Genomic DNA, 25,184 nt, shown 5'->3' with positions numbered 1-25,184 from the left:
AAAACAGAAGTGCTGTAGTCAAAAGATCCAAGAGTAAAGAATGTTCCCAAAACGGAACTTTGTCTTTCTAAAAGCAAGGTTTTCCATTTTCAAGTTTTCTTTAAAAAAGAACTATTATTTATAATATCCAATACAAGCATACAAACATACATTTCAATAACATTTAAATCTAGAGACTGGGCTGGTGGTATTATCATGTGGGAGCAATTCCAGATAAGCCAGGACTGAACAATTCCGGATTTATGCTTGGGGTCGATGTCCTGGTAGAACCGGAAAGTACGTCGGATTCCTAACTTCTCGGCACTTTTGAGTACATATTCCTTTAATATATTGATGTACACATTCTTGTCCATTGTTGTTTCAATAAGCACGAAGTCTCCGACGCTGGCTGCCGAGATACGTGCCATACCGCGACACTTCCTCCGCCGTGCTTGACTGTTGCCTTTAAGTCTTTGGGATTTGAGTGGACTGAACTGGACTGTCGCTACCCATAATTCTGTCCGTCTGAGCCTAAAATGTTGAATTTTGACTCATCTGCAAATATGACTGTGTTCCAAGTCCAAGTCCTTGTCCAAGTGGGTGTTTGCGAACGTCATCCGAGTCTCTTTATTTTTTGCGCTTGTAAAGGGCTACTTCCGTGGTACTCAGGCATTGAAGGATTGGTCTATTTATTCCGAAAATATTCAACCTTACATAAAAAATCCGGGTTTTATGGCACGCAGGTGTCCATAATGTAACTGTTCTAAATAAGCTTTGATCACATATTGAGGTAGTTTTTTACATAACCCGACCTAGCAGGTGGAAAAATCCCAGTTTATTGTGGTCATACATTCATTTCGGTGGTTTATACATGTACTTGCCATCTGTCTTTGGAATTTTTGAAAAATAATGTATAATTAGTTTATGGCAGACAATTACAATTTTTGCTAGGCACTGGTCGAAATAAGGTCTGAGACACTGTACATTAATATATTCAATAAGGTTTACAGTTTACAGATCGACGAAAAGTTTCGCTAGCAAAATTTAATTATATTTCGTTTAATGTCTGCTGAGAGGTAAACATGTAATGAGTTAATATGCGCTGGTAAGTACACTTTTTATTTGAAGATTAAAATCACTTTTCATTCAAAATGTATTATTTCCACTTCGATGCACTTGTCGCGTCTATGGTGGTTCGCCGATAACTGCCGTCAAAATGTATCAAAGTTCACCGTCGAACAGCTGTTCACAGAATCCTCATAAGTCAACAGTGAGTTAACATTGAGGATTTTAGTTTTGCGGTCTCCAAACCGGACGAAATATTTCGCAACCCGTTCAACACCGTATTATTTATATGGAGTTTTTCATTATCGATAAAATGGATAAAATACTTTTATATGTCACAGTTACTGGTTCATAAATATCGCACATCTCTATGAACTATCGCGCTGACTGTCGCTTTCTCTCTCTCTCCTTCGCACCATATTCGCGAGTCAGCCACACAGTTTTTTTTCTTTCCACACTGGCAGAATCATTAATAGGAGTCTTCAATTGCGATTTTTAATCAAAAGAAGATCAACAAGAAGATACGAGCGTGAGATGAGCGAAACTATTAACACTGGGGCGCAGTTCCCGACATTCGAGAAACCGACCGTGCAGTTCAACGAAAAGGGCTGGGGACCATGCGAGCTGCCGGATACGTTTAAGGATGTGCCATACCAGCCATTCAGCAAGAACGATCGCCTCGGCAAGATATGCGACTGGACCAGCACCTCGAACAACGACAAGAAGTACCAAAGTGAGTTAAGTACACCAATTACATTTCTTCGCATATGCACAAAGTGAGGTTATGTCTGCTTGGTGCGTTTTGTTTGTGTGCGTCGCGTGGCAGCTGAATTTGAGAATAATCCCTTTTGTTTGCAGACAAATATGCTTCTACCTTTGGTACCGGCAATCAATACGCCTACTACCATGAAGAGGACGAGACAACGTTTCATCTGGTGGACACGGCGCGCGTCCAAAAGCCACCGCATCAACGCGGTCGCTTCCGCAACATGCGCAACTCGCGTTCGGGACGCGGTCGCAATGCTCGGGGTGGCCTCAACACGCATGGTCATGGCATGACCACGCTGAACAGCAAGAATGTGAAGGCACGCGATACGCGTCGTGGTGTTGGCAAGCGATTCGGCCATCGTGGTCCGCCACCCAAGATGCGCGAATCTTCGGTTGCTGTGCGCGCCGACTGGGCGTCCATTGAGGAGATGGACTTTCCGCGTCTCATCAAGCTGTCGCTGCCAAACATCAAGGAGGGCGAGGACATTGCTACTTGCGGCACCCTGGAGTACTACGATAAGACGTACGATCGCATCAATGTGAAGAACGAGAAGCCGCTGCAGAAAATTGATCGCATTGTGCACACGGTGACCACCACTGATGATCCGGTCATACGTCGTCTGTCCAAGACGGTTGGCAATGTGTTCGCAACGGATGCCATTCTGGCCACCATTATGTGCTCGACACGCTCCAACTACTCGTGGGATATTGTCATCGAAAAAGTTGGTAAGGCATCGATTACATATTAAAAAAAACAATTGCAAATAAACTAATACATCTATTTTTTGTATTCGATAGGTGAGAAGATCTTCATGGACAAGCGCGATCATACGGAATTCGATTTGCTGACGGTGAATGAGTCGAGCGTGGAGCCACCAACCGATGATGATAGCTCGTGCAATTCGCCTCGTAATCTGGCCATTGAGGCCACATTCATAAATCACAACTTTAGCCAGCAGGTGCTCAAGACCGGTGATCAAGAGGCGAAGTACAAGTTTGAGGAAACCAACCCATTTATCAGCGAGGATGAGGACATACAGGTGGCCAGTGTGGGCTATCGCTATAAGAAATGGGAGCTAGGCAGCGATATTGTAAGCACTTCTTGCCTATCAGTGTACTAAACATTATATGTAATCAAAATCTTGGACAGGTTCTGGTGGCGCGCTGCGAACATGATGGTGTGCTACAAACGCCCAGTGGAGAGCCCCAGTTCTTGTCCATCAAGGCACTGAACGAGTGGGACTCGAAACTGGCCAATGGTGTTGAGTGGCGTCAAAAGCTGGACACACAACGTGGCGCCGTGTTGGCCAACGAGCTGCGAAATAATGCCTGCAAACTGGCCAAGTGGACCGTGCAGGCGGTGCTCGCTGGTTCCGATCAGTTGAAGCTGGGTTACGTTTCGCGTATTAATCCCCGTGATCATTCGCGTCACGTCATCCTGGGCACACAGCAGTTTAAGCCGCACGAATTTGCCACACAGATCAATCTGAGCATGGACAACGCCTGGGGCATTTTGCGATGCATCATTGACCTAGTAATGAAGCAGAAGGATGGCAAATACTTGATCATGAAGGATCCCAACAAGCCGATTATACGCTTGTACGATATACCCGATAACACATTCGATTCCGATGATTCGGACGATGGCGAGGGAGATGATGGTGAAGCTTTCCAGCAGGTCTACAACTATGCCAACAACAGCAATAAAATTTAAACAATTGCGTCTCATTTCGATTTCAGTTCCCAAGCACACAGACAAACAATTTACACCAACTCGTATTTAATCATATAAAAAAACAAAAACCGGTTAGCAATGCCAAATCACAATAACATTACTGTATTTGGCATTCGTACTAATCAATTGATTTTAAGTTGGCCAATTAAAGGACAGATTGGAAATAAACCTATAGTGTTCTTAATTATGCAAATGTCATTTATGGTTGGGCACTAGATCGCCGGGTGGCACAATGTACCAAACCGGACTGGCACTGATTAACAATCGATCACCTCTGACATGCAGCCAATATATTGGTTGAGATAACGCGCAGTCGACTGAGGCTATCTCTCAATGCATATATTTATTGTACGTTTAAGTGGTTATTAAAATGCGAGAACGAGTTTAGTCTCAACGTGAAGCTCAAAGTGTTTGATTCACACAAATCTTGCGGACGTTATCGCGTCATGTTGACCCAACTAATCTTGCTTGGATCAGTGGTTGCTGGTAAGCAGTTTAGCGACTCCTTGTTGCATTATCATTACAGGTGAAATGTTCAGGGACTGAGCTAATGCTATTGTCTACAACTGGTTTTACCGGTTGCTGTAATTGTAATTGTAATTGTAGCTGCCGCCGCTGCGCAATTTAGTTACGGCAAGTGTGAGGTGAAGAAGAGTAAGGAGCCTGGATTATGCATACACATACGGAACTGCCCATTTCTCGACGAGATACTCAAAGTCGAGCAACAAACAGACGAACAGCGTCAACTGCTCTCCGATAGCCAATGTGGGCTGGATAATACGCGTCAAACGACTTTGGTCGAACGCATTCTAGTTTGCTGCCCCGAAAGCAAACGCACAATGCAGGCCATAAGCCCTCCTGCCGGATCGCCGCCAACCGCAAGTCGCTCTGGAGAGGAGCCGGGCAACGTTCTGCCAAGCATTGGCACCTGTGGTACAATGTTTGAAAATCGTATTTTAGGCGGCCTTAATACATCACTCTACGAATTCCCATGGATGGTACTGGTGCAGTACACAAACCGTAAGTGTTTAGCAAAGTTATAATTTTTGCAAATTTGTCATCATCTGGATGATTTCGATTCTAAAACTGACAGCCCGAAATGAGATGGGCTTCCTCTGCGGCGGCACATTGATCAATTCGCGCTACGTGCTGACTGCCGGACACTGCTTGAAAAGCACAAAGCTGGATATGGGTAACTGGAAGATGCACAGAGTGCGTCTGGGCGAATGGGACACAACCACCTCACCCGACTGCGAAGTGCTGACTAATAAGAAGCGCACTTGCGCACCCATGCACCTTGACATTGAGGTGGAGGACCAGATTATGCATGAACAATATGTGCCAAATTCAATTGATCAGTTGAACGACATTGCGCTACTGCGACTCAAGGAAACGGTCAGCTATACAGAAAGTGTGTTGCCCATTTGTTTGCCAGTTGCCGAAGATGTGCGCAATAAGAATTATGAGGGCTTTGCCATGGAAGTGGCGGGCTGGGGTGTCACCGAGGATGGCACGCCTAGTTCTCGTAAGAAAAAAATCACCGTGGATGTGTGGGCCCTTAAGGAATGCCAGAACAAATATCGTTCCTATCAGAGACATATAAGTGGCTCGCAGCTATGCTCCGGCGGCAAAGTCAACATTGATACCTGCCAAGGTGATTCCGGAGGCCCACTAATGATAAAAAGCGATGTGGGCGAGCAGCAAGTTTTCTTTGTGACCGGTGTCGTCTCATATGGCCCAACGCCGTGCGGCCTGCAAGGATGGCCTGGTGTCTACACGCGAGTCGGCAACTACATTGATTGGGTGGAGACGAAACTGAAAGCATAATCTGATGTATAACTTTGATAAATAAAATTGATAATTTATTATAACTTGCATTTTCTAGTTTATCGAGAGAAAGAAGCATTGTGACCAATTGTCTCAATTTACTACATAACATTAGTGTGTTTATGTGTGGAATGCAAAGGCTCCCAGCTGAATGTGGCTCATCGCCATTAGACTAGCGCATTATAATAAATACAATAAAACTAAATAAGTTCGTGCGAGCAAATATCTTCGTAGGCCTCTCGCCAATTTACAAAAATGTACATATACATGTGCCCAGCTCACGAAAAATGTGATTATTCACAAAACAAATAATAACGCTGGCAATTTGATTAATTAATTCAGACACACGACACATTTGATGGACAACATTTTTTTTGTAGTATAAACATGAGCTAGAGTTAACATAAAACAAAATTGGGACTAAGTAAATAAAAATATGATACAAATGTATGCGGCAAATTTTGGGAAAACATATTCTTTTTTTTTTTTTGGTTGATTGATTTTTAAGTTTGTTAGTCGGTCGATAAGCCTAGTAATTATGGTAGCAAATATTCGAGCTGTGATTACTTAAATACATAATATAAATTGACCCTGTTAGTGAATCAATCCCAAGAGCAGGCGGCGATAGTCTTGTGTTTTATAATAGGCACCACATCAAAGGCAAAGCTGACAAACATTGAGCAATGCAATCATTCGTATCAATCATACATCCTCAGGTGCAGCACGCGGTGCTGTGGCCACAACCGGAACGGGAACAACAGTATCTAGATTATTTTCGTCTTTCCTCTCGAGGGCACTTAGCTCGTTCTGCAACGTCGCCAAAACACCCTTGACAGCAATGCAAAAGCCGCGACTGCAGGGCAAAAGTGGAAACTCTGGCATCTCACATGGTGTCTTATAGTCCTTCGGCATGTCTATAAAGAACAACAACACACTCTTATACATGATATCTCAAATGTATGAGACAAATATAGAACTAACCGTTAATGCTAGTTATTTTTAGACTTTGAGCATGGGCAGAGTATTCGGACCAAGCCTGCATGCGCCCAAGTAATTCGCCACCAAATTCCTTAAAGTGCTCAATTAATTCCTTACGAAAGATTTGTGGGGGATTCTGTAGCTGCTTTACAGTTGAATGGGCCATTTTTATAATTGCCATTTCGTTATAGACGCGCGAGTTCTCGTTGCCCAGCTGAGTGCCTAGGGGTAAATATATAAGTACATTGATATCATTAAATCCTAATTTAATTAATTCTTTGCTATATAACCTACCGCGTTGCTTCTCATATCCGGCCTCATTGAAGTAGGGCTCATCGACCAGTATGAGTCCCTGTATAGAGACCAACACCTGCAGCATTGTACTATGTGGCGACCACACCTCAGTATCCCGTCCTGTCCAAGTGCCCAGCAGCGAAACACATACTTTGCCCTCCTCATACAGATTCGGATTGAGACGCTCTGTACAATAGCTAATGTAATGACATTTGGGCGGACTCTTTGGATAATCGCTACCCATTTGAAAGTCAAAGAAAAATAGGGCGTTTTCGTATGGCGTACGCTTGGGACCGACCATCATGACGGATATGAGGTCCATGCGATCCTCATAGGCACGCACAGTAACGCCGGGAGGCAGAGATGCATACAGCATAGTATATTCGCGTTGAATTGCGCGCTGATATTGCGCCTTGTTGTTTGGATGTATAATGTTTCCAATGAAATGATGAGACTTTGTTGCATTGGGTACCACCTCAAAGCAGCTATTGCTCTCTGTGTTAACTTTATTCACTGGAGGTGATAAGCAAGCCGTTGGATTTTCCAGCGGTGGCAGTGATTCAGAAAGTGCATTGAGATTCAAGCTTTCGTCCATAACCGGATCCGGATCTTTGTTATATGCGGGCGGCATATCCTGATCTGATATATCTTTATCCTCAAATGCATTCACATTTACATCCACATCGCTAATATGTTCCTCATCCACATCTTTGCCATCAATTTTGTTCTTGGCAAATGTCTCCATAATTCCCTCTCGACATTTTTCCATGCGCTCTTTCAGAAGGAAACAGAAAACTTCGCAGACATCCCCATCAAGATTCGGCACTAACTCAACATCGGTGACCGAGAATTTTATAAAATTACTGTCAGTGTCCTTGAAGTCGTCGGAGCTATTTTCGCCCCGTGAATGAACACCAGAGTCGTTCTGTGAATAGAATTATAATATTAATTAATCTAAAATGACTGAAATACTTATATCTATAAATTGTATGATGTCATGCTTACCTTAGTATTCTTGCACTTATCGAAGGCCATTGCAATGCTAACGCGTGCCGCTCTGATCATATCCGCATACTCACTGCGATATTTGCTAACCAGATCGCTGTAGCTTAGTTCGGTCTCGCTCTTGGAGAGTACGACGTTGTCCAGGAGCGCGGCTTGCTCGGCTGGATCATCAACGTTTATCCTTTCGCTGCTGCTATACTTTTTACACTGTACTTCGTCAACATGCGTTGACGACTTTCGTTTATTTGGCGTTGATGTCGATGTGATTTGTCCGCTGACTGGCAACTCTAGTTTAAGTCCGGTGCAACCGATTGGCGAGCAAGAGCCCACGAGGAGGTGTACCTCGACAGCGGCTGGAGGAGCATCCACAGCAGTTTGTTGTCCACTGGACGAAACAGATTCAGTTGGAGTTTTGCGGCGCAGAATGCCGTTAAAGTAATCTTCGTGAAAATAAGACGTATTGAGGAAACGATCTAAGCAATGGCAATTGTTGTACACAGCCAGCAGATCTTTAAGAACATCAAACTTGCGCTGTTCAGGCAGCACATAAAACACCTTTTCCAGACGCTGAATGGCTTCCTTGGCGCGATCGATGCCCAAAATAATGTACTGCTCGGCATCCATCGATACGACGCTGAAGCTTTTATCCATTGTTTGACTGTTTTCGGACTGGGTTTCCCACGAATTCTCTGAGTCATCCGACTCGTATGGATCCTGTGTATCGCTCTGATGGATCTCAAAAAGGTCTTGCGGATAACACATGGTAATGTGGCCCTTCGTCCACCAAACTCGAACCCGCCCATCGGGGAAATTATCAATTACTTGGCCAGCAGTAGAATGAATATCCTCTCCAGTAAAATTTGACACTCTAATGACCAGGGTGCCCGGTCGGTACTGGTAGTCTGCATGATCTTTCAAATCGTATACGCTGAGCTCCTCCACTTCCTTGCACGAAGGACTGTTCAAAATGTACTTTATGTAAAATCTATGCGTTAAATGTGATTTTCATATACTTACACGGGATGATTCATATTGCCATAGATGTTGAACCACTTGACTTTGGCAATGCGTTCATCGTGATCCACGGACTGTATGACTCCGTAATCCATCTGTGATGGGCTATAATCATTGGCCTTGCTCACAAAATCACCAGGAAAGAACTCATGATTGTCCAAATGGTGTATCGGATAGAGTTCGGTCGATGGGATACCGGCCTCCACAGATCCATCCTGCCACACAACCGTCAGTGAGCTATAAACAACCAAAGTTTCTACTACCATCGTATCGCCATCTTTTGGATTACTTTGCTTTCGTAATAACGCTCCTTTTTTGCAGGGAATGCCCTTTTTCTTTCCCAATCGGCGATTAAAATTACGTGAGTGGGAAGCAAAAGAGTTTATGGGGCTCTTCACAACTTTTTTCTCTGTTGTAGAGACAGCCAATTCAGACGCTCCAGCTGCTTCCTGAGCTTCCTGTGATGTTTCCTCGTCGGCGTCGTCGTTCACAGGCTCCCAGGATTCATTTGCGTTTTTCGCGGCGCACACCTTAACGGTCACATTACTTGCATCGCTCTCGCCCAGCGAGCGATTTAGACGCTGATTGCTGGACTTACCACTGTGTCGCCGCATCTTATACATATGAACATTTCGAGAGCTAGATGGCCCCGATGGCGACGGTGTCTCAATACCACCCCTACTTAAATTTTGCTTCGGTTGCTCGCACTTCTTGTTCTCCTCGCTCTTTTGGCGTTCGTAGATGATTTTAAATAGTTTAGCTGCATAAGAAGACCACAAATTATTCATTAAGATTGATGTGTCGATTTAGCTACGCAATATTTAGCATATTTACAGTGTCTCGCAGTTCAACTGGAACAGCGCCTAGCAACAAAGTTAATTGCCTGCCATAAGCAAATTATTCAATATTTTTCAAAAATTCCAAAGACCGATGGCAGGTACATATATTGACTACCTAAATGACTATATGACCCCCATAAACTGGGGTTTTCCCACCGGCTAGGTCGGGTTATGTAAAAAAGTACCTTAATTTGTGGTCACATATTATGTGGAACAATGGCGTTATGGACACCTGGGTGCCATAAAACCCTGATTTTTTACGTCAGGTTGATTATTTTTGGTATAAATAGACCAATCCTTCGTAGTCAGATTAGTTATATCCTGCATCTCGAGTGCAACCAGCCAACAAGGACTATGTGCAAGCGGACTACCATTGAACAACGGAAACTGATCCTGGAACACTTCAGGATTGGATATTCATATCGCCAAATAGCTAAAATGGTAAATCTAAGCACCACAACTGTATTCAATATCATTCGGCGCTTCGTCGGCGAAAATCGGATAGAGGACAAGGGCAGAAAGGCACAAAACAAGATTTTCACCGAACAGGAGGAGCGGAGGATCATCAGGAAAATAAGGGAAAATGCCAAGCTATCGGCTCCAAAACTGACTCCACAGATGGAGGACGAAATGGGGCAAAAGTGCAGTGTGGAATCTGTGCGCCGGGTTCTGCGCAACCATGACTTTAATGCCCAAGTACCACGGAATAAGCCCTTTATAAGCGCCAAAAATAAAGGGACTAGGATGGCATTCGTCAAAACCCACTTGGACAAGGATTTGGAGTTCTGGAACAAATTCATATTTGAAGATGAGCCCAAATTCAACATTTTTGGCTCAGACGGACAAAATTATGTGTGGCGACAGTCCAATACTGAGCTGAGTTCCAAAATCCTAAAGGCAACAGTCAAGCACGACGGAGGAAGTGTCATGGTATGGGCATGTATCTCGGCAGCCGGCGTCGGGAATTTGGTGTTTTTTGAAACAACAATGGACAAGAGTGTGTATTTCAATATATTAAAGGAAAATTTACTCCAAAGTGCCAAGAAGCTAGGAATCCGACGTACTTTCCGGTTCTACCACGACAACGACCAGGACAAAAGCCAAGCATAAGTCCGGATTAGTACAGTCCTGGCATATCTGGAACTGCCCCCACACGATAATTCCACAGGCCCAGTCTCCAGATTTAAATGTTATTTAAAATTTGTGGGCTCTGCTGGAAAATAACATCAGGAATCACAGATCCGATCTCAAAAATGCTCTGCTGGATGAGTGGAGCAAAATCAGTCCAGAAACGACCCGGAAGCTGGTATCTTCCATGAATAATAGGTTAGGGGACTTTATTAGGGCTAAAGGATATCATACTAAGTATTAACATCCTTATTTAAGTTTTTATACGCCTAATATGTTACTTTTCTAAGACTGTTCCAAAAAAACTTTGACATGTATTTTGGATATGTTTTCAGTTTTTGACTAATTTCAGTTAATTAATTAATATTTTAATAAAAACTGAAGTTTCCTTTTCAAACGTGATATAACATAAAACAAATTGGTATTTAAACATTTTGAGTTAGTTTTTTTGTTTAAACCTTATAGCACTTTAAATTTTTTGCTAGGCGCTGTTCCAGTTGAACTGCGAGACACTGTAGCTAGAAATGGTGTCGAGAAAACATGAATCGTTAAGTTAACTTACCCTGCTCCTGCTCCCAGTCGGAATATTTTATAAGTTTATCACATTGCGAATATTTGAGGTAGAATCGATCGTGAATTTGCAGCATATAAGATTCGTATATGTTCAGGCGTTTAACGTTGGCCAAATCATCGCCCTTAATACAGCTCTTCGGTTGCTTGAGCGGATCCAAGTCACTGCCACTGTCGAATTGCGGTGTCGCTTTGAAAGTCCAAGCCACGGTTATAGAAGTAGTCTTAACAGACTGCACAGTGTACTAAAAATTAACGCAAATTGCATTAAAACAAGTAAGACCAATTTATATGGAAAACGAATAAATTCTGCGTATTTTACTGAATATGAATAAATTGGTAGAAAAGATGTGTACTAACCAAAGAGTATCGCTTGCGATTAGTCGGCAAAGGTAGGTCCGGTGTTAGATTGGTGACGCGATTCAAAGGCGGCAAGCGACCAATAACCAAATTGTTTGGATAGTAAACACTTGGAGTGAACACATCACCGTCAACCACGCCACCAGCATCCTTGAACTTGTGATAATCATTTGATGTGATTTCGAGAAGAGTGCCATGATTCGATCTACCAAAGATAAACGACAATTAATTGCTGACTATACCCACACCCGACGTCTTACTCACTTTAGAACGGCAGACTCTTCCACGCCGATGGTGTAGCCAATCCAATTGCCCAGGCATACGGGCACATCACACGCCCACTCGGATATCGGTTTCATGCGCTCCGATGGCACATTTCGGATAACGTGCTTGGTGCCCAACACCTTGACATCGGCACGGACGTTAACATCGCGCACATAGCCAGCCTGGCCGGACATGTGCTTCTGGCCGGGAAGGCGACGTCGCACCACATCGCCTGGCATCAGGGTGCGGTCGACAAGGCCAATCTAAAAAAAAATGTGAATTAGAATTCGAGAACGAATTTGATCGCAAAAACAATAGAAGACAAACACCACGTGTGTGTCGAAAATACCAGAAACAGTTGTCTAAACACAACCAACTGTTATTTACCGTTAACTACATTGACACGTATACATACGCAAATACATACACATTTAGAAACTCATGTGCGTAGGTAAAGTAAAGTTAAGCACTGTCAATTACATAACCTCAACGTACTCACCGATTTTTCTGTCCTCACAACCTCCTTGGCATCCGGATAAAAGGCGACACGAACCTCACCCTTGCCGAGCACCTCGGTTACCTCCTCCTCCTCATCGTCCGAGGAGTAACACTCGGCCGTCCCAGTGACGACACCAAATCGAACACGGCCCTTGTGATCGATTCGAAATATTTCGTCCTCAAAGAAGAACTGCAATTCGCGGTTGTCCGAACTTCTAGATACTGATGCACCGCCACCAGTTCTACGATTACCAGTGGGACTGCTCGCTTTTTCGGCTGCTGCTGCTACTGCTGCTGCTGGCGGTGTTGACGCAACTACCTTTGGATCTGCAACGGTTTGAGGAGTTGCAGCAGCCTCCGAAGGGGTGCCGCCGTCATTGGCAGCACCCGCGACTTGACTCAACATATTACCAATTGTGAACTGTGTGCATTAGAATATAAAATTAACAGATTGCTAATCCTGGGAGGAGTGTACGCGTACTCAGTTATTCAGTTGATTTAGTTCCTATATAGTTTTTCTATTTCTAAATCTGTGCTCCACTCCACTAACATGTGCCGCTCTTCGGCAAAATAATTGTGCAGTCACATAAACATATATATATATCTATATATACATACAAATATATATGCGTGTATGTGGAGTTGCACTTACACAAAACAATTAAATTTATTTACAACCGATTAACGAGAGAGATGCCTAGCAAATTTTATAGTTACTTCCTATGCTGCCTTATGAAAAGCAGCAATCTTCAACTACACTTTACGACTCAACGAAATTATTAGTTTGCCAACTTATTAAAACACAAAAACTAAAATATAGCAGCAACATCTGAAAACTAGTTAAGTTGGGCACAGAGTTTATTTTTTATCGTACAGCTGTAGAACTTAACAGTTGGCTGTACTGTTATTAACAGCCCGCGCAAAATTTAATTTGAAGAGCAGTTTCTGGGTTTTCGCTCATTCAAAATTTCAAGAGATGATTGCCGAAAAATATGTATTTTAATTATGGCTTAAGAACAAGCGCTGAGATAGATTTAAAACCTAAATTTTAAATTGAATAAAATTGAATTACACCTGCATAAATATTATTAAATTAAATAAATAAGTACATATCAATTTATATCAATATCAGCGCTAAATATGTTGATTATTCAACATTTACAGATTTTGTTTTCACATCTGTCAGAATGCATTAATTTCTAAGTTTCATTATAATAGCGTCCATATAGTTTTACCTCGAAGATAACTAGCATTTTAAATAATAACTTGAAACTGCCAACTTATCTAATAGAAGAGAAATAATGGTGAAGTAATACTTACTCGTATTTAAAATACAAATGCACTTTGTGCAAGAATGTAGTTAAACTGCACGTATTTACAAATTTCCCTGGCATTTATTGCATTCACGAAAATTTTTCACGAAAGTGTATGCTTAGATACAAAATACATATTTGACAATTAAATCATCAACAACTAATGTACTTCGAAGCACGACATACTTTGATTTATTAAATAATAAGTGCGGAATTTCAAAATATTAATGTGTTATCTTGGCAACCTTTATTGATTTATTGATTCATTGAGCAACCCAAAATTCGAATGCCATTTTAGCATTACACTATCTCAGCAGAATCCAGTATATACCAATGCTAATTATACATCTGTGATTTCATTACAGTCTACAGAATACATGGTTGAATTATGCATATCATCCTCACCGATGCAAAGTCGAATTGATGCACTTGATTTAGTTTAGTCTAAGCCAATGAAGAATATTTATGGTACAGTGTTTTAATAATTTTATTATTAGCTCTTTACACATTTAACTGTTTTGATTAGTAGACTAGCTAGAGAATATTTTACTTCTGTCATTGTTAGCAATATAAATTACATCAATTTTTTGACGATATTAGCGAAGATAATCAGCTAATTTTCATTTATAAGATGCATAATTATTGCCCGCAAATCTCAAGACAAACAGTTTTAGATTTCAAATTTGCACTATACATTTTAATTACTACTTTATATCGCGATTACATAATTTTCTCTAATATTGCAACACTACATGTTATCACATCTGACCACCATGGGTGGAGCATATGGCGAATGGCGCGTGCCGAATGAGTAGGCGTGTCCAGTCTTGCCAGGACGATAATACATCAAATCATAATAGTTAGGACCAGGACCAACGGTTTGTCTTCGTACATTACAAATTGGCCTCATTGAGTACTGAGGTGCTCGATTTAGCTTGAGATTCAGATCGCCGGCAGCATAAGCCGCCGGTCCTGGCGAGTCTCCTTTGCGATTTTGCTTGGTTTGCATACCCCTGATAGAAAAATATATCAATTTTAAGCCCGAGAAATGGGATATGAGCAATACCCACATGCTGTAGGCTGGTGCCTTTGGTCTTATGGGCTGGATCTCGAACTTGTAAGCACTTGGGCCGGGTCCATACTTCTTGAAACTATAATCATTACGTGGTGCCATTGAGAAAGCTGGTGCATCAACTCCCTTGAAGAATGGCTTGATATGAACATCATGTGCTCCCGGACCAGGACCAACTCTTTTGTCTGCAATCGAATCAAACGAGAATTGAGCCAAAGCCACAACTATCAGATAAAAACATACCTATAATCTTTGTCATGGGGGCTATAGAGTATTGTAAGCCGCCACCCTTGCCATAGCGCGTTAACTTGTCTACCTGATAGGCGCCTGGTCCTGGTCCAGGTTCAGCACCCAGCATGTTCGTGCGGGCCCCGAAGGAGTATTGAGGCATACGCTGCTTACGATTATCGTGCTTCTCATAGCCAACGGTTGTGGGCAAACCGTAAGCGCCGGGACCAGGGCCTGCATAATTAATTTAAATAATTACGTAAGTAGTATCCCTACGGGAATCATGATGCACTTACCTAAAGGTCTACGCGCCATGTTCCTATTCTAGTTTATTGCAATATTAGAAAAATTAATACGATTAATTTTGAAACTCTATTGAGTTGTTTGCCGAACGAATTTCGAAAGCATATTGAGAGCTCATTGGACTCTCAAATATGTGTAGAATCTGATAATGAGAATTTTAAGTCACGGCCAAGTAATTTTGTAAATGTAAATAAAAAAAACATTTAGGGATGAGTTAGGTGGTATGGCAATGCTACTATTTCAAGATGTTTTGATTAGTGTATGAAATATATTGCTTAGATTTAGATTGAATGCAGTGTTTATTCCAAGTCCATGGAGTTGTAGAGCTGCTTATAGCGGGAGCCACGTCCACTGGATTGCATAAGCAAATTATTTTGATGCTCCCTCAGCCTCTGTTAATGAAAAGTGTGAGTATGATAATTTTTTGTTGTGAATTGAGGCACCTTCACCTTTGGATCATATTTGTTGTATAGATAAACCAATATGGGGCCGTAAAGCATGTTGAAAATGCCCACAATACGCATGAGCCAAGCAAAGCCAAAGCTCTGAGCCAATTCACCACCAATCAAAGGAGCTGTCGGCGGTTAGAAGAAGAATGGTAGAAGCTAACATGTATCTCGACAAAAGGATCTTCGATGTCTTACCAAGGCAGTAGGCCAGGCTAACTGAGGTCTGCTGTATGGCATAGACAGTGCCATAGCTGGAAGTTGAGCTGCTAGCTTCGCCGTTTTCATCCTGCGCCAATGTAGCATCCACACAACTGGCCAACAGTGGCACCAAAGCTGCATCAATTACACCAATGCCCAGGCCCAGGGCAAAATGGGGCAACAGTAACTGAGCCACAGTTGTGGCGCTGGGAATCTGCATTTTAATATTATTACACAAATATATAGAATAAAGTCAATTGATTACTAACCAATATGGAGGCAAATCCAACTAGAAGTAGACTGATGCATGAGACTTTTAGCTGGCCATAACGATAGGCAATGCTGCCAAAGAAGTTTGTGCCCACAAAATAGCCCACAGAGTCCGGAATAAAAACCGTGCCCAATTGCCATTTATTTGGGTGCAAGTACTGTATCAACCAGATGGGCAAACACGGCTCCAATATGGCCATTGTGGATGTGGACAGCCAAATGGCAACCACAATGGACAGTATCATTTTGGATTCAAGGAGCGTGCCCCATTTGGTCTGGTGTTCCACTACTAAGACTTCTGGCTGCACGGACAGATCCATGGTGAGTAGCTGTAGACCCAGACTGAGAAATATGACCGTTGAGAGTATTATAAATGGTGCCGATTTGCCAACCATATCGTAGAGAATGCCACCAAAAGGATAGCCAAGCAGCACACCCAATGCAATGCTTCCAAGTATGATGCCCATGACCTTGGACCGACGTGCCTCCTCCGGATAGTGTTGGGCCACCAGGCTCATTCCGCACACACCAATACAAGCGGAGCCTACGCCCTGTATGGCCCGAGCCAGCAATAGCGTCCAGTAGGATTCACCCATAGCGAACACTGTGAAAAGAACAACAAAAAAATGAATATGCTATTTTTAGCCACGTGGTGTAGTTTACCGAGTGACGAAAGCAGAAGGAAGCAGGTGCCCACAACAATGGGCAGTCTGTAGCCACACTTGCTTGACATATTGCCAACAATGGGATTGAAAATCAATTGAACCATCGCTTTCATGGCCAACAGCAGTCCAATCGAGCCATTTTCGCGCGCCAGTCCCAGGCTGTTGTTGCTATTGTTGTAACTGTTGTCGCTGTTTGTATTGGTTTGGCTATCGACCTTTGTGGCGACGGTCGCATTAGTGCCGCTCAAGTGATCGGTCGCCAGCATATTGGTGGGCAACGTTGTCGATGTCGTCGTCGTCGTCGTCGTCAGGAGCTGTAGCAACGTGAAATTAACCATCGATTTACCGGGTATTGGATGCTTGGTCATATAGATTTGTGACTGCTCCTCGTTACGATACGACAGATGATGAGGCGTCGAAGGTGTTCCTTCCTCCAATCGATAGCCAACATCTGATTGCCTTTCCAGGCTAGCCAAATAGTCGGGTAAAATTGGTACTGAAATTAGTGACATATGTATACATATGTATGACGTTAGCTGTTTTATCTGTTATCCAGTCATATATTAATTGGCATTACCTATCACGGTCAGCAGCACATTGTCGAGCAGCAGAGCTATGTACACAATCACAGCGATAATACAACGATTCTCAATGCTATTGGACGGCGGTGTCGAGCTGCGTCTGCCGGATACATTTAGCTTGGCCGCAGCCTGGCCACTAGTTGATTTCTCCGACATGACGAGCAGCTTATTGAAAATCTGCCAGTAGGACACAGCCACGCACCAAGGCCTTTGGTTGTTTCACAGCCATATGGCCAAGAAGAGGCGCGCCACAAAATATGCTACAGAAACTTGCAAACTCACAAATACAATCACGCACACAAACGCACACACTATCAAACTGAACCCGTATTGTTAAGAAGAACGTTTGTGCTTTCAGCCAACAGGTGGTGTTGCTGCCTCGTCAACGTATATGTGGCTATTGAAAGGCTGCAACAAGCAGCCGCATGATTTTACTGACAGCGTGCGAACCGAGCGAACCGAACGAACACACAAACGAGTCCCAGTTAAACGAGCACACAGCGAGCGCAAAGTAATTCATCTGAATTTAAACATGTTGGCTGCAAGTGCAGAGCATATGCACTACTCCAACACTAACTTTAATCATCATAAGAATTTTCTTTTAATTACACACTGTTTAAGAATAGTTGCGTAATTATATTAAAGGATGGAGAATGCATCGAAAGCCTTCAACAAACACAACAATATATCCAAATAATATATATGATTTTTTATTATTCTTATTTATTATTACCGGTTGAAATAAATAAGTAAGTGCCAAGCACATAAATACATTTTTAAATAACCAAACTTAAATTGAAAAACTAAAATATTAATATATTAATAATTCTTGTACTAAACTGTTCAATATGTATAAAATATATATATATATTTATATATAAATCAATTTCCAAATCGTCATATAGAGTAACTTATCGTCGTACACGGTCTGTTTGATGTTGTCGCCGCGTGTCATGTTGATATTTACCAGACTATTATTGCGCCTGTTTCTTCTGTGCGACAACATGTTGCCACCACCCACAAAGAGCGCTTAAAGTTCACACAAGCCGAAGGCCTGTGACCATGCCTGCTCCCTGATAAGCATGCTATAGATTTTTCAGACTTACCAATCATTTTCCATTTCATTGAGCATTTAACGGTTTAAATTTAGTATCGAGAAAACGGCCGCTCAAAATACAATACACATTTTGTGACGATTTGCGTCAATTGGGAGCGAAGTAAAACAGCACATTTTGATAATTTGATTCGGTTGACATTTAAAAAGTGTCTATGTGAGACATTTTTCCCTCCTCTCTCCAAATTTACAAAAAAAAAATGGTTTCAATATTTTGTATTTGAGCATTTAAACTTCTCTATTTCTTGGAATTTGATAATCTCCTTTCTTTATGAGCTAAAGTTGACTAATTTTAGTATGGCTAAGATAAGATTAGAGAAGCGATTTCACTAAATTATTGTTACCCCAATCGGTTAGTTTCGCTTTTAGGTGGAAGACACATTAATCAATTCAATCAATAATAAACAAGCACATTTAAAATTATTATTTATAATTCATATATAAACAAAATCTAAATTTTCTGCAGCTGAACAATATAAATTAATTTGAACACGTCCCTGATAATATTGGATTAATACTTTTCCTAACCGCATATACACCAACCTAGGCCGTTATCTGCAAACAACTTCTTAATGCCACTTTACCACTTAAGATTAGGATTACGTCTATACGGATAATGCTTTCAACATATTTGCTTTTAATGATTTAGTTTTCGCGCCACCTGCCAAGCGAATGGTCGAACTATGCTCAAGCGCAAAAGTATCGGGCTTCTTGGAGCATTCGTGCTGCTGATAGCCATTATCGGTAAGTGTCACGCCCATTAAATTATCAAAAAGAACACCTTTTGATTGGAATGCGCTCGCAGGTGGCCAGGCTAAGACAGTTCCCTGCAAGTTGAAGGACGTAAAGTATGGAAAGGTATGTGTTTGCACGGCGGATTACTGCGACTATCTGGACAATCCCACGCTGAGCAAGGATGATGACTTTGCCATCATTTCCAGCAGCAAACAGGGATTACGCTTTGAATTGAACACGGGTAGTTTTGGATCCAAAGATACGTATGCCATAGAGGACTATGTGGAGCCTGCTTCCAAATTCGCAGCCAGCAATGACACGATTCTGTCAAAGTTGTGGGATCAGGCTATTGACAGTATTTTCTCGCAGTCTGCCACTCCGGCTAGCAGCATCACGCGATCCGTAACGCTGAAGTTGGATCGTAGTAAGCGATTTCAGAAAATTGAAGGATTTGGAGGTAGCTTCACAGGAGCTGTGTCCTACTTGTTGAATAACTTCAAGGAACAGGATATTCAAGATCATCTCTACAAGTCATATTATGCCGCCGACGGTCTGGGTTTCAATTTATTGCGTATTTCGATTGGAGGTTGTGATTTTGATTTAAATCCGTGGGCCTACAACGAGGAACCCCAAAATGAAGTTGTTCTGACCGGCATGGACAAGCTGCATGAACGTGATGTTTTACGTGTTGGGCAGATCAAGCGCATGAAAGAAGTGTCTGGCGAAACAAATCTCCGTATAAAGGGAGCAGCGTGGAGTCCACCGAAATGGATGAAAACAAACAATGAATGGACCGGCTTCGGACAACTGAAGCGAGAGTATTATCAGACCTGGGCTAACTACCATCTTAAGTGGCTGGATCTGATGGAGAGCAATGGTCTGCCCATCTGGGCCATTTCCACTGGAAACGAGCCGTTGAACGGAATATTTTTCATGTTTTTCGTCAAATTTATGAGCCTCGGCTGGACACCACAAATGCAGGCTGTTTGGTTGAATGATTATCTCGGACCCACAATTCGCAATTCAAAGCACAAGGATATCATTATATTCGGCAACGATGATCAGCGTTTCACCAGTCCGCTTTGGTTCAAAATGGTAAGACGGCAATAAAAACCGATAAAGTTTCGATTTCAAAGTTCAATCACGCTATAGCATAATCTAATCCATTTTGCAGATGAATCGCACACGCCCCAATTCGGTGGACTATATTGACGGTGTTGCCTTGCACTGGTATTGGGATGAAATATTTGGTAACAGTTTTATTCATAAAACTAACAAGTATATGGAGAATAAAATCCAAATCATCTCTGAATCCTGCATCGGTGACAAGCCCTGGCAAAAAGCAGCTCCATTGCTGGGCAGCTGGGAACGAGGAGAAAAGATGGCACGTTCAATGATGTCCCATCTGCAGGACGGTTTCCATGGCTGGATCGACTGGAACATCATACTGGATGAGGAAGGTGGACCCAACTATGTCGATAATTTTGTGGATGCTCCAGTTATTGCCGACACAATAAGTAAGCAGTGAAAAAGACTACCTCAGTGCACCTTTTTAATTTACACACCTTTCGACAGCCTACACTGAGTTCTACAAACAGCCCATGTTTTACGTAATGGGCCATTTCTCCAAGCTGGTGCCTGAAGGCTCCGTTCACATCGAGGCAGTGGCCAGCAATATCAACCTCGACTGCATTGCCTTCATTCGACCCGACAACAAGATTGTTGCCGTGCTCTTCAATAGTGGTCGTGCCGATCTGGACATTACCATAGTTGACACCATACGCGGCGAACTAAAAGTCAACGTGCCGGCAAAGTCCATACATACACTGTACTATAACTAAATTCCAAATATAAATATAAAAATAATTATGAATAAATCTTTGATTTAATAAATTCATAATAATAATATATAAAGCATAGTATTTGTATGTTATCTGGTAACTATTATACGGAATGGACTTATTAATTGACATTCCCCAGTACGATGAACAGCACATTGACAACGATTATAGCACAGCAGCCTAACCTGGCTGAGGAGCTGCGCAGCACGAAATATGCTACACAATTCTAAACGGACAATCCAAATTCAAACTCATAAAGCAAAACACTTTGGAGAACAGATTGCGTCTGTTGTACACACATTTATATTGACATGAAAACATCACATCTACCATGGTCCGATGTACGCAGTCAAAACGCTACTACAATTTGAGATATTTTGACAGCGCCAGCAATCAATAATTTATAGCATGAGAAAAACACTTAAGTAAAAACTATACACTTCAGGCCTTATGTCAGGGTATATGTGATTCGAGCACACTCGCAGTTTTAAAAAGAGAGAGAGAGAGAGAGTGAGAAGGGAAGGTTAAAGCTCATTTCACTTTAAATAAAGAGTAATAAATGAGTGAAGAGAGGCGCTTTTGCTACCGTTTGCATAACTTTTACTTTTGATTGCCACATCAAATGTGAGACGTATTTCAAGTGCGCAATCGCCGACGATCGGCGATCGGCAATTGTCGATTTTCGCTGCCGGCTGCTTTATCAAATCAACAGCTGGCGCAGGTCAGATGCCAAACACAACATAAACAACAAGCAAAATGAGCTCTCAAGAAACATATACATATATATATGTATGTATGTGTGTATGCATGAGCAAAATTCGTTTAAGGTTGATTAGAGAAACGCGGTCGCCTCTGTCGCAAACGATGCCACAGCTCAGCTCTCTTTTCTGGCCTGGCTGGCTTGGTCTGGGCTCAGTTGGGCGAACGCATTCGAAGCGCGCGTTTCGTTGCAGTTTTTAAGTTGGTCAAAAATGAAAGCGTTTTGCCTTTGCCTGCTGTTCACATCAGCCTTCTGGGCAATGCGAGGGGGTAAGTAAATTTTTTCCCCCTGATCACATACATACATGGCTAGCAATGCATTCTTTTGCTGCAGCTGCCTTATCAACACCCTGCCAGCTAAGGGAAACAAACTACGGCAGTGTTTGCGTCTGCAACAGCAGCTATTGCGATTACCTGGAACAGCCCGAACTGAACGATAACGTTCATATTGTGGCGATTAGCTCGAGCAAGGTGGGTGCGAATACTTTTTAACAAAGGCGGATGTAAACCAATAACATATACATATATATGTTTATGTTTATAGAGCGGCTTGCGTTTTAAGAGATTCGATGGCAGCTTTCTGGACAAGGTATTCGAAGTGCAGGATTATCAGTCGGTTGATGAAAACTTTGTAGCCGATTCAATTGTTGTAGAGCAGAACAAAGCCTGGCTGCAGCTTGCAAATATTCCTCAGCGATTTGGTAATTAGCTGCATAAGCAACTTTTGAACACTTGGCACTTTTACTTTACCTTTACTTTTACAACACTGCATAGCTTTCAATGTCAGCATTAAGACGGTGCAGCTAACGGTAAAGCGCGAGCAGCGCTTTCAGAAGATAACAAACTTTGGAGGTGCTTTTACGGGCAGCGTTTCGCATATTATACAACAACTGCCGACTGATCTACAGGATCATATCTATAGGTGAGTGTGTGTAAATGCAGTCTTGCAGTTGCTTATTATATTCCACATCATGTATAGATCCTATTTTCACCAAGATGGTATCGGCTACAACTCGGTACGCATGTCGATTGGCGGCTCCGACTTTGATCTACAGCCATGGGCCTACAACGAACTGCCCCGCAATGATCACTCATTAAGCAACTTTACCACACTGGATAGCAGAGATCTGCAAAAAATTGAACAGCTGAAACGTCTGAAATCAGTTGGTCGTTTAAATGACCTTAAAATAATGGCCGCGGCTTGGAGTGCGCCCACTTGGATGAAGAGCAACGATAGATGGACGGGATTCGGTCAACTAAAATCAGAATACTATCAGACCTGGGCAGAGTATCATTTGAAGTGGGTGCATTTAACAGCCTATTGCTATTTTTATATATGTATGTAAATTAATGGGCACTATCTTTTTTGCAGATTTCTCGAACTGATGCAGTCTAAAAATATGTCCGTCTGGGCCATATCCACCGGCAATGAGCCGTTAAACGGTGTCATTGGTTTCTTTTTCGTACACTTTATGAGCATGGGATGGACGCCTTGGCAGCAGGTAGACATTTTATTGCATAGTTAGCGAATATACGTAAAGATAATATGTGATCCTTAATAGGCCATTTGGCTAAGCGATTATCTTGGACCGACCATTAAGAACTCAAGTCAAAGTCACGTGCTTATATTTGGCAACGATGATCAGCGTTACACGTATCCCTCCTGGTTTCGCAAGGTAAGTGACTAATATCTTGGGCTATTATATTATTCGTACTTTGATAGATATAATCAGTGATCCTCGTTTGAAAATCCTTGAGAATCCACAAATATAATTAGTTAATCCAACAAAGCTTAAATTATGTCTTTCAAAAATCCCAGCTTGGATTCGATAAAATCAAAACATTTTGAATGCAAATATCTGAAAATATCTGAAACGATTATTTCCTTAAGCGGTATAAGAAATATTTCAAAATCTAATCTTAATCTTTATTTTATAGAAGCTTTGAATACAATCATTATGGCATATTCGATTGAAGTGCCTCCAAAAAAATTCTTTAGTCATTTACTTTTTATTAACGTACTTCTGTTAAATCTCGTCACATTAGCTTTAATGCATACAACAAAATGTGGCATGAGAAAAATCCGTTGGTAGTCCCACGTTTTGTAATGGCTCTATAAAAAATAGATTAATTTAATTATAACTTTATTATCTCTGGCATAGATGCGCTCTTCTCGGACCAAAGCACTCGACTATCTCGATGGCCTGGCCGTGCACTGGTATTGGGATGAGGTGTTTGGGCCGCAGCTTATAGACGAGGCGCACAAGGAAATGCCGGATAAATTGATATTAAATACGGAATCATGCATCGGCGACAAACCCTGGCAGACGCATGGCCCCGAACTGGGCAGTTGGGGGCGTGGCGAGAGCTATATGCGTGCCTATATACAGGACTTGTTACACAGTTTTAATGGCTGGCTAGATTGGAATCTGGTGCTGGACGAGCAGGGCGGCCCCAACTATGTGCAGAATCATGTCGATTCACCGGTGATTGTGAATACAACAAGTCGCACCGAATTCTACAAGCAGCCCATTTACTATGCCATCGGGCATTTCAGCAAATTTGTGCCGGAGCAATCTATGCGGATCGAGGCGCGCACCAATGAAACCGAGTCCTTTTCCCAGCTGAGTGCTGTGGGCTTCCAAAGACCGGATGGCAGTGTGGCGTTGATCTTATACAATGGGTATGTGTGGCACGCGATCTGCTGTTTACGACCTCAAGTGTGTGCAGATGATGGTGCTATTTTCGGCATCGCACTGCGCTAAAGTGGTTGCCACTTAATTGCGCATAGCACTCGACGATGTAGACAGCATTTACTTATGTGTTTTATGAATGCATCTCATAGATATTTTTCATTCCTGCAGCGAAAATGTACCCGTTAATGTGGCCCTCAATGACAGTCAACGTGGTGCATTAATTCTACGTCTGCCAGCTCGCTCCTGGCATACGGTAATCTACAAATGAGCTGGCCGATGAATTCCGGGAATCCTCAAATGGGTTAAGCATAGCGTAAAGTGAAATAAGCTATATATATATATATATAAACAAGAGTCCAGCTGGTGCACGTAGTCGCTGCTGCCCCAAGGACCAATTAGGATAGAATACATGTTTGCCACTCGAGTGACATAACAAAAAGGAAGCCAATAAATTGCCACGTAACAGGATGCGGATGCTCGTATGCCTGGAGAGACCCTGGAGATTTGTCCAAGCGCAACGACAAAGACAACGGAAATTTGTTTAAGCTGCTTAATTTGCCGTAACACGTCTGTTTACAATGAAATTTCATTTGGCGTTTAGTGTACAGCCACCTTCCATACCATCCCTTGCATCCA

General features: G+C 42.3%; 7 protein-coding genes across 8 annotated transcripts; 4 read left to right on the top strand and 3 right to left on the bottom strand.

Moving 5' to 3' along the window:
• Positions 1 to 1,409: 1,409 nt before the first annotated feature.
• Positions 1,410 to 3,715, top strand: LOC6568577 (eukaryotic translation initiation factor 3 subunit D-1). Its single transcript, XM_001994794.2, has 4 exons — positions 1,410 to 1,777; positions 1,903 to 2,538; positions 2,611 to 2,903; positions 2,963 to 3,715. The coding sequence occupies exons 1-4, from the start codon at positions 1,579 to 1,581 to the stop codon at positions 3,524 to 3,526; spliced, it is 1,692 nt and encodes a 563-aa protein (XP_001994830.1). The 5' UTR covers positions 1,410 to 1,578; the 3' UTR covers positions 3,527 to 3,715.
• Positions 3,716 to 3,933: 218 nt separating this feature from the next.
• Positions 3,934 to 5,418, top strand: LOC6568164 (spaetzle-processing enzyme). Its single transcript, XM_001994795.2, has 3 exons — positions 3,934 to 4,033; positions 4,154 to 4,567; positions 4,641 to 5,418. The coding sequence occupies exons 1-3, from the start codon at positions 3,994 to 3,996 to the stop codon at positions 5,372 to 5,374; spliced, it is 1,188 nt and encodes a 395-aa protein (XP_001994831.1). The 5' UTR covers positions 3,934 to 3,993; the 3' UTR covers positions 5,375 to 5,418.
• Positions 5,384 to 13,155, bottom strand: LOC6568165 ((E3-independent) E2 ubiquitin-conjugating enzyme). 2 transcript variants are annotated; one of them, XM_032740409.2, is made up of 10 exons: positions 13,042 to 13,155; positions 12,326 to 12,745; positions 11,827 to 12,089; positions 11,563 to 11,767; positions 11,195 to 11,447; positions 8,669 to 9,425; positions 7,652 to 8,609; positions 6,647 to 7,571; positions 6,356 to 6,574; positions 5,384 to 6,288 (listed from the first exon to the last, which is right to left on the bottom strand). In XM_032740409.2, the coding sequence occupies exons 2-10, from the start codon at positions 12,728 to 12,730 to the stop codon at positions 6,077 to 6,079; spliced, it is 4,197 nt and encodes a 1,398-aa protein (XP_032596300.1). In that variant the 5' UTR covers positions 12,731 to 12,745; positions 13,042 to 13,155; the 3' UTR covers positions 5,384 to 6,076. The 2 variants fall into 2 exon arrangements, with proteins under 2 accessions (XP_032596300.1, XP_043070986.1); XM_043215051.1 differs by lacking the exon at positions 13,042 to 13,155 and adding an exon at positions 12,806 to 12,936.
• A 1,157-nt stretch (positions 13,156 to 14,312) lies between these two features.
• Positions 14,313 to 15,340, bottom strand: LOC6568166 (outer dense fiber protein 3-B). The gene is made up of 4 exons (XM_001994797.3): positions 15,234 to 15,340; positions 14,953 to 15,171; positions 14,708 to 14,894; positions 14,313 to 14,650 (listed from the first exon to the last, which is right to left on the bottom strand). The coding sequence occupies exons 1-4, from the start codon at positions 15,250 to 15,252 to the stop codon at positions 14,386 to 14,388; spliced, it is 690 nt and encodes a 229-aa protein (XP_001994833.1). The 5' UTR covers positions 15,253 to 15,340; the 3' UTR covers positions 14,313 to 14,385.
• A 58-nt stretch (positions 15,341 to 15,398) lies between these two features.
• LOC6568167 (synaptic vesicular amine transporter) lies at positions 15,399 to 17,752 on the bottom strand. The gene is made up of 6 exons (XM_032740518.1): positions 17,400 to 17,752; positions 16,821 to 17,318; positions 16,157 to 16,761; positions 15,885 to 16,101; positions 15,690 to 15,814; positions 15,399 to 15,632 (listed from the first exon to the last, which is right to left on the bottom strand). The coding sequence occupies exons 1-6, from the start codon at positions 17,557 to 17,559 to the stop codon at positions 15,540 to 15,542; spliced, it is 1,698 nt and encodes a 565-aa protein (XP_032596409.1). The 5' UTR covers positions 17,560 to 17,752; the 3' UTR covers positions 15,399 to 15,539.
• A 1,417-nt stretch (positions 17,753 to 19,169) lies between these two features.
• Positions 19,170 to 21,160, top strand: LOC6568168 (lysosomal acid glucosylceramidase). The gene is made up of 4 exons (XM_001994799.3): positions 19,170 to 19,261; positions 19,323 to 20,347; positions 20,427 to 20,769; positions 20,828 to 21,160. Exons 1-4 carry the CDS (start codon positions 19,201 to 19,203, stop codon positions 21,091 to 21,093), a joined length of 1,695 nt encoding a protein of 564 aa, XP_001994835.1. The 5' UTR covers positions 19,170 to 19,200; the 3' UTR covers positions 21,094 to 21,160.
• An 861-nt stretch (positions 21,161 to 22,021) lies between these two features.
• Positions 22,022 to 25,016, top strand: LOC6568169 (lysosomal acid glucosylceramidase). Its single transcript, XM_001994800.3, has 9 exons — positions 22,022 to 22,122; positions 22,187 to 22,323; positions 22,397 to 22,553; positions 22,627 to 22,774; positions 22,832 to 23,152; positions 23,225 to 23,354; positions 23,415 to 23,528; positions 24,015 to 24,535; positions 24,717 to 25,016. Exons 1-9 carry the CDS (start codon positions 22,065 to 22,067, stop codon positions 24,814 to 24,816), a joined length of 1,686 nt encoding a protein of 561 aa, XP_001994836.2. The 5' UTR covers positions 22,022 to 22,064; the 3' UTR covers positions 24,817 to 25,016.
• The last annotated feature ends 168 nt before the right edge of the window (positions 25,017 to 25,184 follow it).

Source organism: Drosophila grimshawi, unplaced genomic scaffold, assembly GCF_018153295.1.
Source record: "Drosophila grimshawi isolate 15287-2541.00 unplaced genomic scaffold, ASM1815329v1 contig_311, whole genome shotgun sequence".
NCBI classification, from domain to species: Eukaryota; Metazoa; Arthropoda; class Insecta; order Diptera; family Drosophilidae; genus Drosophila; species Drosophila grimshawi.
Note: the sequence above shows the minus strand (reverse complement) of the source record. Positions and strands in the feature narration are given on the sequence as shown.

Excerpts from the sequence above, each read along its gene's own strand:
- LOC6568577 (XM_001994794.2), top strand. The coding sequence starts at position 1,579 with ATGAGCGAAACTATTAACACTGGGGCGCAGTTCCCGACATTCGAGAAA. Across the intron at positions 1,778-1,902 it reads CAACGACAAGAAGTACCAAA|ACAAATATGCTTCTACCTTT; the intron begins GTGAGTTAAGTA and ends TTTTGTTTGCAG. Across the intron at positions 2,904-2,962 it reads GGGAGCTAGGCAGCGATATT|GTTCTGGTGGCGCGCTGCGA; the intron begins GTAAGCACTTCT and ends AATCTTGGACAG.
- LOC6568164 (XM_001994795.2), top strand. The coding sequence starts at position 3,994 with ATGTTGACCCAACTAATCTTGCTTGGATCAGTGGTTGCTG. Across the intron at positions 4,034-4,153 it reads GCTTGGATCAGTGGTTGCTG|CTGCCGCCGCTGCGCAATTT; the intron begins GTAAGCAGTTTA and ends TTGTAATTGTAG. Across the intron at positions 4,568-4,640 it reads ACTGGTGCAGTACACAAACC|CCCGAAATGAGATGGGCTTC; the intron begins GTAAGTGTTTAG and ends TAAAACTGACAG.
- LOC6568165 (XM_032740409.2), bottom strand. The coding sequence starts at position 12,730 with ATGTTGAGTCAAGTCGCGGGTGCTGCCAATGACGGCGGCACCCCTTCG. Across the intron at positions 11,448-11,562 it reads ATCGCAAGCGATACTCTTTG|TACACTGTGCAGTCTGTTAA; the intron begins GTTAGTACACAT and ends GTTAATTTTTAG. Across the intron at positions 9,426-11,194 it reads CGACTGGGAGCAGGAGCAGG|CTAAACTATTTAAAATCATC; the intron begins GTAAGTTAACTT and ends CTTCTTATGCAG.
- LOC6568166 (XM_001994797.3), bottom strand. Across the intron at positions 14,895-14,952 it reads CCCCATGACAAAGATTATAG|ACAAAAGAGTTGGTCCTGGT; the intron begins GTATGTTTTTAT and ends ATTCGATTGCAG. Across the intron at positions 14,651-14,707 it reads AAGGCACCAGCCTACAGCAT|GGGTATGCAAACCAAGCAAA; the intron begins GTGGGTATTGCT and ends TTTTTCTATCAG.
- LOC6568167 (XM_032740518.1), bottom strand. The coding sequence starts at position 17,559 with ATGTCGGAGAAATCAACTAGTGGCCAGGCTGCGGCCAAGCTAAATGTA. Across the intron at positions 15,815-15,884 it reads TAGCCTGGCCTACTGCCTTG|CTCCTTTGATTGGTGGTGAA; the intron begins GTAAGACATCGA and ends AACCGCCGACAG. Across the intron at positions 15,633-15,689 it reads ACAACAAATATGATCCAAAG|AGGCTGAGGGAGCATCAAAA; the intron begins GTGAAGGTGCCT and ends TTTCATTAACAG.
- LOC6568168 (XM_001994799.3), top strand. The coding sequence starts at position 19,201 with ATGCTCAAGCGCAAAAGTATCGGGCTTCTTGGAGCATTCGTGCTGCTG. Across the intron at positions 19,262-19,322 it reads GCTGCTGATAGCCATTATCG|GTGGCCAGGCTAAGACAGTT; the intron begins GTAAGTGTCACG and ends ATGCGCTCGCAG. Across the intron at positions 20,770-20,827 it reads AGTTATTGCCGACACAATAA|CCTACACTGAGTTCTACAAA; the intron begins GTAAGCAGTGAA and ends ACCTTTCGACAG.
- LOC6568169 (XM_001994800.3), top strand. The coding sequence starts at position 22,065 with ATGAAAGCGTTTTGCCTTTGCCTGCTGTTCACATCAGCCTTCTGGGCA. Across the intron at positions 22,324-22,396 it reads TGGCGATTAGCTCGAGCAAG|AGCGGCTTGCGTTTTAAGAG; the intron begins GTGGGTGCGAAT and ends TTATGTTTATAG. Across the intron at positions 22,775-22,831 it reads CTACAGGATCATATCTATAG|ATCCTATTTTCACCAAGATG; the intron begins GTGAGTGTGTGT and ends CATCATGTATAG.